Genomic DNA, 17379 nt, shown 5'->3' on the forward strand with positions numbered 1-17379 from the left:
AATGACCGGACAGTCCCACCAGATATGTTTAAAATCACCCAGTGACCCACAACGCCGCCAACAACGATCGGAGGTGCTTGGGAAAATAGAGTGTAGTTTGTGGGGGTGAAGGTACCAGTCATATAGCGTTTTGTAATGGGCTTCCCTGAGGTGCATGGATTGATTGAATTTGACTATGTCCCTATATAGGGATTCCCATTGCTTATCCGAGGGCGGTGTCTGGAGCATATCTCCCCAAAAAGACTCTATGGCGTTGGGTGCGTTGTGGAGATAGTGTGAGTAGATTATATAGGAAGGAAATACATCCTTTGCCCGTGGTGCTCGTCTGTACAAATGTCTCTATTGGTGAATAGTCTCTGGTGGCAGCTTGGCGTATCTGTGACTGCTGGACCCAGTGTATTAGTTGTGTATAGTGGTAGCGTTCAGTAATTGGAAGGCGAAACTGGTTCATACAATCATGGAAGGACCGTATCATGGTGCCTTGAAAGAGAACAGAGATCATGAGGCATCCCCCCTCCCTCCATAAATCAAAGGTCCCCTCTAGGTGTGCAGGGGGGAAGTTCTTGGAGAAGTGTATGGGGGTATAAGGGGATGGGAATGTAGTCAATGGGAGCGATTTGGTTACTGCATCCCACGAGTGGAAGGGGTGGAGGTAGGGACACTAAGGTAAGCATTGGGAGACCTGTCCTCCTTAGCCTGCCAGGGTAAGTCCCAAATCATCCTCCCCGTCACCTGTCTGTCTGTATGGAGCCATAATTTGTCAGATTCTCGTAGCGACCATTCGCTCAGCACTCTTAATTGGGCCGTCCTATAATAGGTCAGGAAGTCTGGCAGGGCCAGGCCACCTTTCAGCCATGGCCTCGTTAGTAAATGGTAGGAAAGCCGTGCGCATTTTCCTTGCCACACGAATTTAAGTAGCAAGGTTTTAAGTTCGGGGAAGTGTGCCCTGTCTGGTTGGATAGGGAGACCCTTAAAGAGGTAAAGAAGGCGAGGTAGTACGTTCTTTTTAATTGTGTTCATCCTCCCGATCCATGAGATATAGGCTGTGCTTCATTTTATGCAGTCTGCCCGTAGTCGACGAAGAAGGGGTAGGAAGTTGGCCTTGTAGAGGTCCATAAGGTTGGGAGTACTTTGAACTCCGAGATAGGTAATGTCCTTATGGGCCCATTGGAAGGAGATGTCTCTTCCAGAGTCTTTTGAGTGTCTAAGGGTAGGGTAAGATTTAAAATGGATGATTTAGAGAGATTCACTTTAAAGCCGGAGACAGCCTCAAATTGCTCAAGTTCCCGACTAATGGCAGGTCGGATTGGTGACTGGTAGAAGGATGTCATCTGCGAACAGAGCGATCTTATGGTCATCCTGTCCAAAGCAGATTCCCGTAATGTGATGGTTAGCGCGAATTCGGGAAGCAAAAGGCTCAATGCTGAGATCGAAAAGGAGCAGAGACAAGGGACATCCCTGTCTAGTCCCTCTCGCCAAGTTGAAAAATGTTGAGGCCACCCCATTCACCAGTACCCGGGACTTAAGGGCACTAAAGTTGGCATGAACTATCCCGATAAAGGCGTCACAGAGACCGAATCGGCGCAGAGAAAGCTCCCAAAAATTCCAATCAACGCGATCAAAAACTTTCTCCGCGTCGAGCGATGAAAGTGCGGCCGGGATCTTCTTCTTTTGGGATTTGTCTATTAAATGAAAGATGTGTCTGAGATTGTTGTGAGTCTGTCGCCCTTTGATAAACCCTGACTGGTCGGGGTGGATAAGATCGGGGAGAAATTTCTCAAGTCGTGTAGCCAGGATTTTGGAACATAATTTGGCATCGAGGTTAAGAAGGGCAATGGGAGGATATGATGAGCATTTCTGTGGGTCTTTCCCAGTTTTCGGAATGATAGAAATCAGGGCTTCGCCCATGCAGGGTGTCACTGCTTGTCGGGTTGCAATGTCATTGAACAGTGTAGTGAGGTGTGAACCTAAGTCAGCCGAGAAGGTGCAATAAAATTGAGCGGTAAAGCCGTCAGGCCCTGGGGCCTTGTGACGTTTTAAGGAGTCAATTGCAGCCTGTACCTCCTCCAGAGTAATATTCCCCCCTAGGCTATCATTGGCGGAGGCCGGGGGTTGGGGTAGGTTGAGGGCAGCTAGATATTGTTTTTGTTCAGATTCCCTAAGAGTATCAGCTTGGTATAAGTTTTGGTAGAAGTTACGGAAGATCTGTGCTTTCTATTCTTCTTGGACGTGGGTCGTGCCCTGTTCATCTATGATTTGTTTTACAAAAGCTTTTTCCTGCTTGATCCTCAGCTGTTTGGCTAGTAAGGTGCCCACCTTATCTTTCCCTTTGTTACCTATAGCCTAAAGTCTCAAAAGTGTCTTCTCCACTCTATTTGTGTATATTGCGTTAAGTTTCCCTTTGAGGGCTGTAACTTTCCGCAGAGATGGGGCTGAGGGAGCGGCCTTATGCTACCCCTCCAGCTCCACCAACTCTTGCTCCAAATCCACATGTTCCCTGGTTTGGAGTCTTTTGAGGGAGGAGGCAAGGGAGATACAATGACCTCTGATGTGTGCTTTAAACGTGTCCCAATTGTTCGCTAAAGGAGTGTCGGCTGGGTCATTAAGGAGAAAGAAATATCGTATCGCTTTGCGAAGATCGTCTCGGTGTAGGAGTTCCCTGCAGAGGAACTCTGGGAAATACCACCTTGTCAGTTTAGAGCGTGGGGCCGGCCAGTCCAAAAGGCAAGTCAGAGAGGAATGGTCGGAGAGAGCAATGGGAAGAATGAGTGAGGTCGTGACTGCGTGAGTGAGCGATTGACTGATAAAAATATGGTCAATACGGGAGTATAATTTGTGGACATCAGAAAAGAAGGTGAAATCCCTTGTGCTCGGGTTAAGGTGGTGCCATACATCTATGAGCCCCGATCTTTGTAATGCTTGCTTAAGTGATGTGAGAAATAAACCCCCTCCTGTTCTGTGGGTGTGTGAGGAATCCAATTGAGGGTCCCAAACAAGGTTAAAGTCCCCCATGATAATTAGGTCCCCCGTTGCAAAGCCCTTTAGGGAATCTGGGAAGGAAGAAAGAAAGTCAACTTGCCCAGTATTTGGCACGTATATAGAGGCAATAGTGCAGGGACTATCCAGCAGTGACCCCTTAACCATGACTAATCTACTCTCCTTATCCTTCTGTGTAGTCTCATGAATGAAGTAGGCGGACGAGTGAAATATCAGGGTGACCCCATTTAGCTTTTTGGTACTGGTGGCTTGGTAAATCTGGGGATAGCGCCTGTGCTTGAGTCTGTTTTCTTCTGTCCGTTTTATGTGGGTTTCCTGAATTGCCACAATCAGCAGGCCCTGATCTTCGATGCATTTCCAGAATTTATGTCTTTTGTTAGGGGAGTTGAGGCCCCTGAAATTCCAAGATAGGAACTTAGCCCTCATCCCCTCAATAGAAGCTGGACCGGCTGTTATAAGAGCCCCCCTCCACCCCCATCGTGTCCCCCCCCAACCCCTGTATAGTCGCCCCTGGGTAGAGCACCTAAAAAGGAAAAAACATAAACAATAGACAATAGAACCTGAATAGAAGTCATCGCAAACCTCGGGGTCTGCATTGTCGAGAGTCCTATGGGGCAGGACCATTTCCGCACCAAACAGTCCACAGATTGCTGCGAGTGTCCCTTGCTAGAGAGTCTCATCCTTTGTTGTAAAGTTATAGGGTTGTCACCATTCCATCATAGGGACTAGTGGGAGCCCCGTAGGGCCTCTTCTAGTGATTAGATGTCAGTGTCCATTCTGCTCGCAAAGCCGAGGTACCCCCGGTGATCTCTGGATCTCGCATTACAAAGAGTGGTTAGGGGGTCCTCTTGCCGCTAGCCGGAACCTTGTGCCATCCTCCATCGGTGTCCGTGCCTCCTTGTGCTGTTGTTTCTTACTTCCATTCCATTTTTTGGAATAACATTGCATTGGCGGGTGTTATTCAAGTTTGCACACTCTTGGTGAATGAAGATATTATCACCATTAGATATGATGGGTTAATTTGGAATCCGGTGCTGTTCTAGAGGGATACCGCTAATGTCCTGTTGCCATTGGTGTCCGTGCCTCCTCCCTGCGCCCTGGGGCTTTCTGAGGGGGTAGTGTGTGTCTGTGTCGAAGCACCGTCGAGGCAAAGTAGGGTCGGGGCTCCTTCAACCTCGGTAAAATGGTAATGTTTGTTGTTGAAAGCAAAGGCGAGGGCGAAGAGGTAGGTCCACCTGTATCTAAATTTGCTTGTCTCGATGAGTGGTGGTGACGAGGCGGAACTGTTGTCGCCTCATTAGTGTGGCCTGAGCAACATCTTGATACAACGTGCATGTCCCCCCTTGATATTTAATCGATTCTTGTCCTCGTGCCTTTCTTAGCACCAGGTCTTTTGTCTTGAAGGAGGCAAAGTTGGTTAGGATGTCTCAAGGCAGCTGATGTTTCCCTTGCTGTGCCGGGCCCACTCTGTGAACACGTTCTAACTGGATAGGCAGGCTGGCATCTCCTATTATGCTAGTGAAAAGACCAACTATGAACTGCTCCAGATCAGCCCCTTCTCGTCCTTCCTCCAGGCTGCGCACTCTGATGTTTTCTCATCTGGAACGATTCTCTAGATCTTTGCATTTGAGCAGCGTGGAATTCAGTTGCGCTGTGAGGGCTTCTGCACCTTCTTCTAGCAGTTGAACACGGTTTTCCAGAGTCTGACATTTCGCCTCCAAGTCAAGAGTGTGGGTTCCCACCGAGTCCACATCAGTGCGCAGGTCACAGATTTTAGAGGCCATATCGGATTTGAAGGCGTCGAGAGAGGCGTTGATGTCGTCGCGCAATTCACGTTTAAAGTCTCTAAGCGTGGCAAGGAGCTTATCTCGCGATAATGCCATAGTACCCTCCGTCGTTTGTGCGCTGCTTCTGACCCTTTCCTTGTGTTGTGGGTACTAAAGAAATTGGAGACCTCAATAGATTGCGCTTTTTTGGGAGGCATATGGGCTTTGTCAAGGTAAGGGCACTCGTGTGGTTTCCGCACACCTGGTCGCGTGCGCTGAGCTTGTGAAATACCAGGTACGTCGCGGGACAGGGTGCTTCTGTTCCGCTATTGAGCTCGTCTTTCAGGGCCTCCAAGCACTGTCTTTTGTAGGGTCGCAGATTACGGCATAGCCCTCATGAGTCCCGACTATCACAGCACGAGGGAGAGGGACGCAATCTTAAAGTCAGGCAATGGGGTCAGGCAGATCAGTTTACAAGACTTCTCTCTCACATGCCTACCTCAGCCTCCAGCCCTGTCTCAGTTGGGCCTACTCAGTGCTTCGCGCCAATGATCAGAAGGTGAGTAACTTGTAAAGTTCAGGGACGAGTCTCGGGCAGTAAGGAAGTAGCGCTGCTCCTCACCTCTGGGTAGCGGTCTCCGCGATTATAGGTGCCGTGGTATCGGACGCACCACCGGTGTTGGTAGATAGTCAGGGCACCATTTGTGATCGCCTCAGGGAGGCTCATGCAACCGCACCAACAGGCCATGCTGCGCAGGTTCTCCCCTCCTGACCAGCTGCCATCTTATCACCACCACCGGAGTCCACTACCGGTCCTCTCCAAAGTGAGTGCTTTACCTTCAGTTGGCGAATCGCTAGATCAGCGCCCCTTTAGCAGGGGGAGAGCTCCGCATTAGCACCTTCGCCGGTAGCTGATAGCACAGCCCAGCTCTGAGGACACATCAGCAGAAGAGCCCGGCTGCCATGTTGAGCAAGCGGCCGCGCTCCGTCACGCTCGCAGATTCATGGCAAGGGCACCTCCTGGACTCTGCTAGATCTTTAAAGTATTCTCTGCGTATTAAATAGTCATTGTATGCTTCCTTCCCACGGTTTTGGCGAGTGGAAAGTCCCGATGAAAGCTAAGGATCGGTCTTTGATGCGGGAGCCGAGCAGTATCACGTCCACGCGGCCATGATGGTTGGCCACACCCCCCTTTGTTTTTCTTGTCATTGGTCTACGACTCAAATAAAGGTAACGTCTTTCATACCTACTAGAACTGTCCCACATCTAGAGGCAGGTCTAAATGTGTGTGAAGTGTTACAACATCATGAAGTTCTCTTCGGATATTTGTAATGGTAGTAATGAAAAATTATAATAAAGACCATTTTAAAATACAAAAATATGTACTCCTTTATTACATTCGTTTAACACAAGAGTTTGAAATTGGTTTTCTCCTGGGAACTCATCTGTGCCCAAGGACTGTGGTCAGCCTACAACTCAAAGGACACAGAATAAGGCATTGCGTTTTTAAGGGTCAGTAAACACACTATAGATTCACCTTCTGCTGCCACATGATTGCAGTATTTTCAAACAAGCATTTGCAATGCAATATGTCTCGCATTTACACGAGTTTAAGCTATTGGCATTGTAAATGACAATTCCTTTTATTTATGTTTTAAAAACCAAAACATAAATAAAACGCATTGTCATTTATAATGCCAATAGCTCAAACTTGCGTAAATGCGAGACCTATTGTATTGCAAATGCTTGTTTTAGGTTTGGAACGGATTGTGCCATAAATAAATAAATGAAATAGAAAGCCACGCAACCTTTCTAATGCCAATGAAACACATTTAACACCACATAAACATACCAAAAGGTGCCAACAATGGCTGCCAAGAATTGGTCAAGTTTATCCATTGTCATCTCTTCCACCGATTACGCCAGGTAGGGAGCTTTCTAGCACTGTGCCATCCTGGCTCCCCAGAGGGGCTCTGGGGGTGTCCTTCGGTGCACTGACCCTGCCCATTTGCAGGAGAAGATGGGGTGGCCACTGCCATATGACTAGCACCTGCATTTTGAGATGCGGCCCACTGTCTCTAGCAGCGGGCCGCCAGACTACCCCTTGAATGCAGCAGGCCCCCCACAATGGACAACCCAAGGAGAGGCATGTAACACGCAAGGTAGCACTCCAGCAGCGCAATCCAGTCCTCGGGTAAGAACTAGGGGGAAGGAGGCCTGAGGGTGACAAGGCTGGAGCCCAGTAGAAGTGGGAGGCGAATGGAAAGCACGACCGGTCAGGCCATGAAGCAGGCAGGGCAGCGCACAGTGCCAGCCTAGTCAGGACCCTGATCACCTGGTGCTTAGCACGCCTCTGGTTTCTGGCTGCATGTTCAGTGCGGTGCACAACTATATTAGGCACTCCAAGCCCACAGATCCCGCGCCTGGGTTCCATATCTCAGGTAACAGAGTGGGGCTCTCACCTGTCCAGGTTCACCTCTATGGAGAGGCTGGTGGCGTCCTAATTGCTGTTCTCTCGGACCGTGACCCTCAAGGGCCCCAGCCACGTGGCCTTGGCCCACTTCCGCTGCTAATTCCTGCTACAGGTACCCCAAACAGCGTCGGGCAAAGATTGCAGCAGCCCCAGACGCCGGTTAGGCAGGAAAGTCTCCCGTTCCCCTGTTGATGATGTCAGATGGTGACGAACTGGAGCTAGGAGCTCGCCTAGTACACGTCCGCCATGTTTGGCAGTTGGCCAGGATCCCCTACCCTGTGCTTCTTTGGGAATGATCTGGGATGAGGTCCTAAAAAACATTTGGCCCTTACATCCCAGACAATGAAGAAATATGGTCTTATGTGTCCCAAGAGGCATCTACAGCCTTCCTATATGTGATGGATATATGTGATGGATTTTTCTTTTCACCTGGATCGTAGATGTTTCCCATTGTTTAAAAAAAGGGTGGTGGATAAAACAGCATTTCCCCCATTTGTTATAGTTAAGGAATATTACAACCCCCCCCGCCCCCCATATAAATGGCCAAAAGACAGTCACAATATAGCAACCATAAGTGTTCATCAACCTCAAGAGAATCTTTAGCCAAGATCTTCCAATAAATAAAATGAGGAATTTGTGTGCATATCACAGCAATGTGCTGCATTTCAGGATATGCAATATCTCTGTGCGCATATCACAGGTAGAAAATTCCATTGATTTGTTCTTATGTTTACATATCACAGACAAGTAGCAACGCCCAAGGATATGCTCCCAACTTGAGCGTGTACCACAGATGTTGAGTCCCCAAAACATTGCAAGCTGAAGAGTATTTACATATAGTTCGGCAAGGAAGAGATGTCTTGCTTCTTTCCTGAAGCTTGCCCAACGAGCATCTAGCAGAGCTTACCAGTCCAATGAATGAATGAACAGCCCAATGCAAGTGCAGCATGCACACACTTTCATATACTTAGCGGGAGTGGGAGGAGCACCAATGTTGCTCTACCATCAGATCCAAGTTGTCGGAGAAATACCACCTCCCAGTTTAGAGCTATAGGAGGACACATCTCTCTTGTCCTCCAATGCGATCCTGCAGGAACAACGAATGCCGCTCCAGGTGGTCACCAGCCTCTCGACATGAATAAAAGTCGGAAGAAAAGGAGCGCTATACAGCAGAGCTGGCCTGGATAGTCCTGCACTCGGGCGGCACACGCAGGCTTAGAATAAAAGCCTGGTCACGAGACCTAGCAGTATGGGCCACTCTACAACCCCCGACATCAAGAGCTACAGGCATTGGGAACCGCTCTGGGTGTATCTCGCCCACCAGCAGACAATGACTCACAGACTTCACCTCACTGTTGAAAACATTGTAAACTCTGACATGGGCAAGGATTACAACAGAGATGAGGGCTAGTCTGTGAAAAGCTTTGCGTGCACACGGGCGGAGCCATCTGCAGTGATTCACCGACAACGTAAATTAGTGGACCACGTTACTCTCGTGTTCACCCATTTCTTCTCCCCCCCAACCCCCGAGATGTGAACTAGGTACGGGTCGATTGTTACAGGAGGAGGGCGCCTGTGATAATAAGCGGTATATGCGTCCCCTTCTGTACCTTAATTGAAGCTGTCCTTGCTTTCATCTGTGATGTACTGAGCACGTGTTAAAAAAGAATAAAAGTTATGCCGGTGCTGACAGTAAAGTACAGTCCAACGTTCAATACCAATAATGAAAACCGAGCACGGAGAGAAGTTGGTAAGTACTTTAATCCGGCATACTCTCCCAGCTGACCCGCCATCGGTACTGGAATCAGTCCAGATACACAATGTAAACAAGTCAGCGAGGCCACAAGACTGACCCGTGCTGCATACTAAAAACAAGCATTTGCAATGCAATAGGTTGGATTGCATTGCAAATGCTTAAGTTTAAAACTGAGTGCTAGTTTTTTTTTTTTACTTTAACACTGAGGGCGGTGTCCTTGAAGCGGACGCTGTGCTCAGTATTAAAGTTAAGAAATATAGAAATAAACCGAGCGCGGTGTCCGTAAAGCAGCGCCGCACTCAGTTTTAAAGTTAAAAAAAACAACACAAACAGAGCGTGGTGTCCCTGAAGTGGACGCAGCGAAAATATAAATAAACAAGAAAAAAGTGCTTAGCGGCTAATTAAAAGACACCATGTCACGCTGCGAGTAAAAGATCCAGTCCGAGTGGGCGCGGCCAAAAGGAGACAGGGCGGTAACAAGTACGGACTAAAAAGCCTCACTTGCAATGTGAAGCCGGCGTTTAGCATGGAGGATGACAAGCCAATAGAAAGAAGGGGCGGAGCCTACACTCCACTTCTAAAACAAAATCGTTTACAAGAAGCCTCGCAGGGCGAGGCAGCGCATATGCGCTGCAACGCTAGGCGAGACCTAAAAAGAGACTAGGGCAAAAACACAAATGGTCGTCCTTTCTGATCTTATCAGCAGCTTGCTAGCTCGCGAGTGGCAGCACTTCCTTTCAAGAAATCTTAGATCGACTCACCCTTGTGGGACAAAGAAACAAATGTAGAATTTCCGCTTTGCATACGTCTGTGGGATAATGTCCAAAACACTATAATCATCAAACTTCTTGGACTTTTCAGGAATCCAGAACAAAAATTACATGGTTGTAACATTTTGCATTGGAAGGAACGTGGGCACCTCTTAAGTAATATTTACATTCATAAACCCATTCAATATTAATTCAGCCCCAACATTATTCCACATTACATATCGTGTTGGATGCAATGTCCTTGAAGTGTACAAAAAACAAAAAAGCAACAAAAAATTTAGAACCATAACCAGGTCCTACCTGCTTGCGCACATATTCTACCATGAGCTCCAACTGTCTTGGATCTTCACACTGCTTGTTGAAAAGGTGTCGCCAAAGTGCTGCACCCAAAACGCGGTCTTCTGACAGTATCCCCTAAAGCAAAGGCATAAAATATTCAAAGCTGTATTCAAAACCGAAAATATGTATTTTTCATCTTCACTTGGGAAAAGATTATTATTTTCAAAACATGATTTAATGGTGAAATCTCATTTTTATAACATTAGAGTAAAAGTATTGTGGCGTAAAACTAGTTCTGCCACTCATCACACTTCCACAACTAGAACAAACATCATTGCCTTGTAAAATTAAACATCCTGGCTCAAAAGACAAGAGACTGCCTCTGAGCCCAGGAAGAACAAAGTGGTGTTAACCACTGGCCGCTTAGAGAAGATCAGCCATCAGGAAGGGGTGTAGTTTGACTGGCAGAATAAAAGTCATCCCTAACACCTCTTCTTCTGACTTGCTGATCCCAAAGGGGACTGACAGGGTTTCCTCCTATTCATCCTCCTAGATGAACAGATTCTAGTAACAGTGGGCCTGAGAACCAAATTGTACCCTGTCAGTGGACCTCCGTTCATCAAAATAGGGGCGCGGCTAGGAAGCTGAAAAAAGGCCTATCTGGAGCAGTTGGTTTCTGCCACTAAGAAACAAGAGCTCCTGTTTTACAGTAAGATGAAGAGGTAATGCTGCAAAAGTTAGGTGGGCAAAGGGAGAGAAAGTTGTGAGAAAGTGCCATCTTTCTTGCATGGTATGCCCCCACCTGTTGCTGAATTGCTGAATGTGCTTTGACTGAGTGTGCCCTGGACTCCTGCCAATCAGCTGCCCAGGGCCTATGTTCCTTTCCTAAAAACCCTGGCCACATGTCAGCCCCTGGTAAATGGTACCCTAGGTACCCAGGGCCTTGTGACCAGGGAAGGCCTCTAAGGGCTGCAGCACTCATTGTGCCACCCTTAGAGGCCCTGTACCCTAACACACACACTGCCCTTGCAGGCTGAGTGTCTGGGTACAAGACAAAACAGAGAGTCGACATGGCACACATCCCTGTGTGCCATGCCCACCACCTACACTGCCCTGGCATACATCAGCCACCCCTCTAGCTGGGTGCCCTATGCCAGTGGTGTGGGTACAGGAGCATGAGCCCTGTGCCCCTACAGTACCCAGGTCCATTCCTGGGCACTGTAAGTGCAGTGCTGCCATTTAAGAGTACATGGTGCTGAGAGCTCGTCAAACATGAACTCCACAGCACCATAATGGCAACACTGAAGACTGAGAAGTTTGGTATCAAACTTCTCAGCACATTAAACCCACACTGATGCCAGTGTGGGATTTAATGTACAAAACACCCCAGAGGGCATCTTAGAGATGCCCCCTGAAACCTAACCTACAATCCACGTCTGGTCTGAGGGGCTGCCTAGGCTGCCACACAGCAGACATGTTGCTGGACCCCTAGGTAGAGAGCCATCCGCTCTTCTGGGCCTGCAACAATGCACATCCTGGGCGAGGTGCTAGGTCTCCTCCCCCAGGATGGACAGGGGGAAGCTTCAAAGGCATGCAGCCTCTGTGAGCTTCCCCAGGCCACTTGCTGCCCCCACTCTGGCGGGAAGCATGGCCGGAAACCCCAAATAAGGACAGGGGATATACCAGCCTGCCAACCCCACCCCTCAGGGGGGGGGAGGCGAGGTGAAGCACATCTCCGGGCCCTTGCCATCTTGAAGATGGGAGGCCCTGCCCAATCAGGACTAGGCTACTGCCCCCCTCCCACAGGAGAGTGGCAGAATAGGGGGTGTACCCATTGGTCCCTACCTGTAACGCCCCTAAATCTAGTATTTAGGGGCAGCCTGAACCTTCGTTCCGCAGATTCCAGATTCCAAAATACAAAGAAGAGCAAGAAAAAAGAAGACCTGCCCTGCAGCTGCTAAGAAGAGGAAGACATCAACTGCTTTGGCCTCAGCCCTACGGGCCTGTCGACCCTCGACCCTGCTCCTGCTACAATCCGGCACCTCTTGTGGCCAGCAACCTCACCAACCCCGGAGGACCTGGCTACCTTTTGGCTCTAAGCACCTGGGACTCCTATAAGCAGAGGCTCTGCTTAAAATCAGCTTCTAATCCCTGGCATCAGCCCGGAACCGCGAACCCTGCACCCGCCAAGCCTGGCCTGTGCCGGAGTGAACAAAGACCACGAGGACGACCCCCCGGCGACTGTGACACCGAGTCCGGCACCCAAGGACTTCCCTCGATGCTCCTGACGATGCCTGCAGCCTCAGAACCAGGTACCCTCCAACCGCGATCAACAGAGGGTAAGATTTCCTGACACCAAAAGGCACACCTGCACCCGGCGCCCTGCGGCCCCCTGTGCCCAACTCCTGGGTACCTACCTATCCTCCAACTACCCAACTTACCTCTCGAAGTGGTGGTGGCACCTGAAGAATCTTCGTCCCCGAGCTTGCAGCCTTTTTTCAACCAGGAGCTTTCCCATTGAAACCCATTGAGCGCCCCAAGACTCAAAAGCACCCTGCACCCAGCCGCCCGAGTGGCCCTGGGAGTGTAACCTCTACACCTATCTACTTCCCCATTTGCCCTGAGCAAGTGGCCAGGAGCCCAGCTCCCACAGCCTCGTGGCCTGCTAGTCAGCAGCCACCAACCAAGGCCCCCCTGCCACCCATAGGATAATATTGGGCCTAACTCACTCTGCACCCGGCTGTCCCTGTGCCGCTGAGGGTGTAACAACTGTACCTACCTGACCCTGGGAGACCCCTGAGTCTGTGCCCAGAACCTTAACTCTGCCAGTCGAGTACTTACCCAAAAGCCGATAACCCAATTTTCTCCATAGGGTAAAATTGACTGGTTTCTTCTGAGAATTTCTTCTAAGTGTGGAGTTTCTAAAACTTAAAATACTCACCAAAAGTCGGCAGAGTAACGAAAACGAAAATACTCACCTGCTATTAGGAGAGATCCCAGTGCTAGATCTTGGTGCCCAGTACTGACCCTGAAAAATATTCACAACCGTACTTACCAGTAACTCATTTTTCTTCCATAGGAAATCATTGACTGTTTTTCTGTGAAATTTCTTTTAAGTGTCGATTTTTGCAAACTTTAAATATTCTTTAAAAATCGTACTAAGTATGACAACGTAATTACTTACCTGTTTTAGATAGAGATCCCAGTACTGAGTCTAGGAGCCCAGTACTGGATTACAAAAGTAACGAGAACCTACTTTACCTGCAACTTGAATTGTCTTCCATAGGTAATCATTGACTTTTTTTCTATGAAATTTCTTCTAAGTGTCAACTTTTAAAATAGCAAAATATTGCCTAAAAATCACAACAGTAACTAAGTCGACTTTATCACTTGTTTCTAAGAACTGTCCCAGGACTGAATCTAGGATCCAGTCCTGGAGTTACAAAAGTAATTCTGGAAGTAATCTATTGCAAATAACTTAAAACTTCCATTGAACTCAATGCATTATTGTGTTTGAAATTGTGTTGCCTATTGCAACAACCTGTAACCAGTATTTACCAAAGTCAATTGCATATTGCAAAAGTATTTACCTAAAGCATCTCATTCTGAGAAAGTATATTTTAATACCTATGGTTGGTTCTAAAATAAAACAGACATATATATTTTATATAAACCATTGGCCTAGAGTTCAGTTATTGAGTGTGTGAGACCATTTGCTGACTGAGTGTGTACAACAAATGCTTTACACTGTCCTCTGATACCGCCTTACTGCTCGACCAAGCTATCACTTTAGAGAGTAAGGTTATATCTAACTTTAACCTCTGCCAAACTTCTGGGGACTGTGGACTCTGTACACACTGTACCTATTTGGGAACAGTATATACAGAGCCACTTTCTCAAAAACGTAGCCAGAGAATATTCTCCTATCGCATGATAGTGCACAGGACAAGACAGGCAGCTCACCAACACCTTCTCACAAAACTCCTGATCCTGGGAAGACTATTCCTGAAAAAGAAGGGATTAATGACTCCTGTTGGAAGAAGAGACCTAAAGACTCCTGATTAGTCCTGGCACTCGGACAGGAACTGCTTTAAAAGCAGGGGCATAGCTCTGTCAATGAGATTCGAGGGGTGTGAATCTCAAAATCCCCAACTAAAAAAGCCATGGGCAGAGGGTGGAGAGGTGAAATGACCAAGGTTTGGCGTGAACTGTTCCCATGACGAGCACGGTGAGTACTAATTTGCATCATGTGGGCCTTTGTCTAGAGTTGCACAGTGGGTGAAAAATTATGGGTTGGCATTCTCCCACAAGTTGTTGACAGAGGTAGACTATTTGGAAGCATTTTTTACACCACACTTTTTGTGTTTGATTGCCAGTTGTATGCTTGGAAACATGGGGCAGCCTTCCAATGTTAGCGAATTCGAAAAAATAGTACATTTGCACGCATTCCAGGAGCACTTCTGTGGGTGCAGATTTACCGATTTTTGGTCAACTGGTCAAAATATAAATAAATATATGTACCTGACAAAAAATAACTACTCAAAGCCTTTGGTGAATCGAGAATGAGGTGAAATAAGGATGATGAGAAACACCAACATAGGCAGTGCAAACTCGACCAAGGGCCCCAAGATCCAACTACCGAGGCAACAATGCATTTATTTCGGGGGTGTCACACCCCAAACAGTACCCCCTGAAGCAACACCACTGTGCCCAAAGGGACTCATTAAAACTGAAGGAATCATGACTACAAGAGAGCCCAGCTGTTCATAGAGGACAGGACCGTTTGGAAGCATTGCCTAGGAAAAGATCTGATGCCTAGAAGCCTGCCCTGAGGACCTGGGACTTACCAAAAAAATACATTGCCAGCTGTTGGAGAAAAGTGGGACTCGGTCCTTTTTTTCCACCTCTGAAGTATCGGGACCAGGCTGCAGAAGCTTGCCCAGGAAGGTCGCCTACAACTCAAGGAAGGCAAGGCACTATGTCTGTCCTGCTGACGCCCCAGTGGTAAAGGTAGCTGGCATCACAGAGCCCTGCCTGACTACAGTTTCCAGCCTTGCCCGCTGGTGGATTTTGAAAACCAGAAAAGTGACTAAGTCTTAAGATGAAACCTTGAACTGGGGCAAGATGGCACATCTATCCAACTAGTCAAGTGACCTTGGCACCTATGAAGTTCAGTTTGTCCCGTTCTGAGCTTCTGGCACCAAAATCAACAGCTTCACAGGGAAATAGACAACATATTCAACTCCAAGGGACTAAACTCAGCATGCTAGTGGAGCTCTGAAACTGACATTTGCGAGAAACTTAACTGATGGGAAAAGAAGATTGCATTTTTATTAAACGATGTTGCAAGCATGTAAGTCAACATGTGCATACAGAGATACCTTTTCAGACTAGAGTACAAAACGGGTACACTTAAAACTGGGGGAAGGTGGGCTTGGCCATGGGGCAGCTTTAGCCAACATTGGTTTATTTATGATCATGTGTCATGACAATAGACACAAAGGACTGAAAGGAGGTGGAAATTAAATGCACTGAGGATGACAAAGTCAGGAAAAGCAGAAAAAATGTGACATGCCAGAATACTGTGTCAATTTTGTTCTGGAGTGTTAAATTAGTGGTGCCAGTGTATCATTTTCACCATGAGATTTTTGAGAGTTGGTGTCACTGTTGGTGTCAATATTAACCAAAAAAATAAACCCTTTCATAGCATATTTTGTACAGCATGATGGCGTTGTTTACCTTATGGTTACAACACTACAGAACTGTATATGTTCTACAGTTTGTATGCATGAAAGGAAAAGGGAGGTAGATTGCAATCATAGGAATCAGAATAAAACTGCTGAAAGTGAAAAACCAATATGGCAGATATAAAATGTTACCCAACTTTGTTATACGAAGCAAATCAACATACAATTTTGTCATGGAAAATGTGATTCAGTTGGCTCACCAAAGGTTGTGATGGCACATATGCTAAAATTGAAATGCTTCCAAATCCATGACGGTTGGATCTTAATGTTGAACTGCATTGTCTGTAGGACTATCTGATCAAAGGTGACAATCCCCGTCATTAAGGCGAGAGATCAACATATAGTGTACCAATGGCTTACATGCAAATGGGTACAGGGTAGACTCCTGTGCAGTGTCAGGCATTTCTCAGATCCTTAAGGTTGTTGAGACCACTCAGGATAAACACTGATGGTCTGAGATTAAAAGATGGGCCTCTAAAGCCTCCTTGATCTTGCAAGTAGCATGGCGCAGCAATCAGGGCCTTGCTCAGGGAAGACAGTGTAAAGGCAGAGACTAGATATATTATCACATAGTTATAAGACATTATAAGGTTGGAATGCCAAGCCAGTGATTGTAGTTAAAACAAAATAAAACACTTTAATAACACCTTCATTTATAAGCCTGTAAAAATTAAAATAAAGAATGAGACACTACCACTTACTGCCCCAAAAAACTGTTAAGCTTCCATCCGCATATCTACTGTTCACGATTGCACTGCTGTGTGCAATTACTGAAAGTAAGCAACATGTTTTAAAGCACTGTCTACAAAATTAACAAGTTACTTACCCTCAGTAACATTCTGATGGAGATGACTACTTCTACAAATTCTTTACTTTGAACTTTCCCCAGAACCGGACTAGATCCAGAAAACGTTTTACACCATGTAGAGTCACAAGCAGAAAGTGGTGCTGCATGTCAGAATCACAGTACAATGCGATCATACAAGAAGAGTAACACAACAGACGCTTATAAAATTCCTCATGTATAGATGAAGTCAGTTTCATCCATTTTCTCTAGATGAAGCAGAGCACATGAAGGACAGAACTGAAAATAAACCTAATCAAACAGTATCAGCTTAAGAGCGGAGGAGAGGCAGTCTTAAAGAATCTGCGGGAATTGTCCTATTCATTAGAAAGACAGTTAAAAGGAAGCGTGTTCTTCCAATAGATACAAACTCCAAAACATTCTCACTTTGATCCACTTCTACAACATGTTGTAATGGAGGAGGGGTGAGTAATCAATAACACTAAAAGAGAAAATAGAAAAGAATCACCTCATTGAGACTTACCACAGTCCTACACATCTAAAAACCATGTATCAGTTCGAGAAATAGTATACGTTTTACTAGGGCAGCGATAGCTGCCATACCTCAAGTAGATTGTGTTCTAAAATAACCCAGCGGAAGAGACTGGCCAGCTAACTGGGAGCAATGATTAATAGTCAACTAAATCTATCAGGAAATTGTCTTTTTTTAAAGCCTCCCCAAATTCAGCCCCTTGAAAACCAACAAACGCATGATGCTGCACCCTAAAACAGGGAGACCTATAAAGA

The 17379-nt window shown here is 46.9% G+C and overlaps 1 protein-coding gene across 1 annotated transcript in view; it reads right to left on the reverse strand.

Annotated features, from left to right (window-relative positions):
• The window catches only part of UQCC1 (ubiquinol-cytochrome c reductase complex assembly factor 1), a 426281-nt gene that overhangs the window by 20932 nt on the left and 387970 nt on the right, over positions 1 to 17379 (reverse strand). The window contains exon 9 of the mRNA XM_085619075.1: positions 10063 to 10176. Within this exon, the coding sequence (XP_085475201.1) occupies positions 10063 to 10176 (114 nt within the window). The remainder of the gene's footprint in view (positions 1 to 10062; positions 10177 to 17379) is intronic.

Source organism: Triturus cristatus, chromosome 7 (assembly GCF_964204655.1).
Source record: "Triturus cristatus chromosome 7, aTriCri1.1, whole genome shotgun sequence".
In the NCBI taxonomy this organism is placed as follows: domain Eukaryota; kingdom Metazoa; phylum Chordata; class Amphibia; order Caudata; family Salamandridae; genus Triturus; species Triturus cristatus.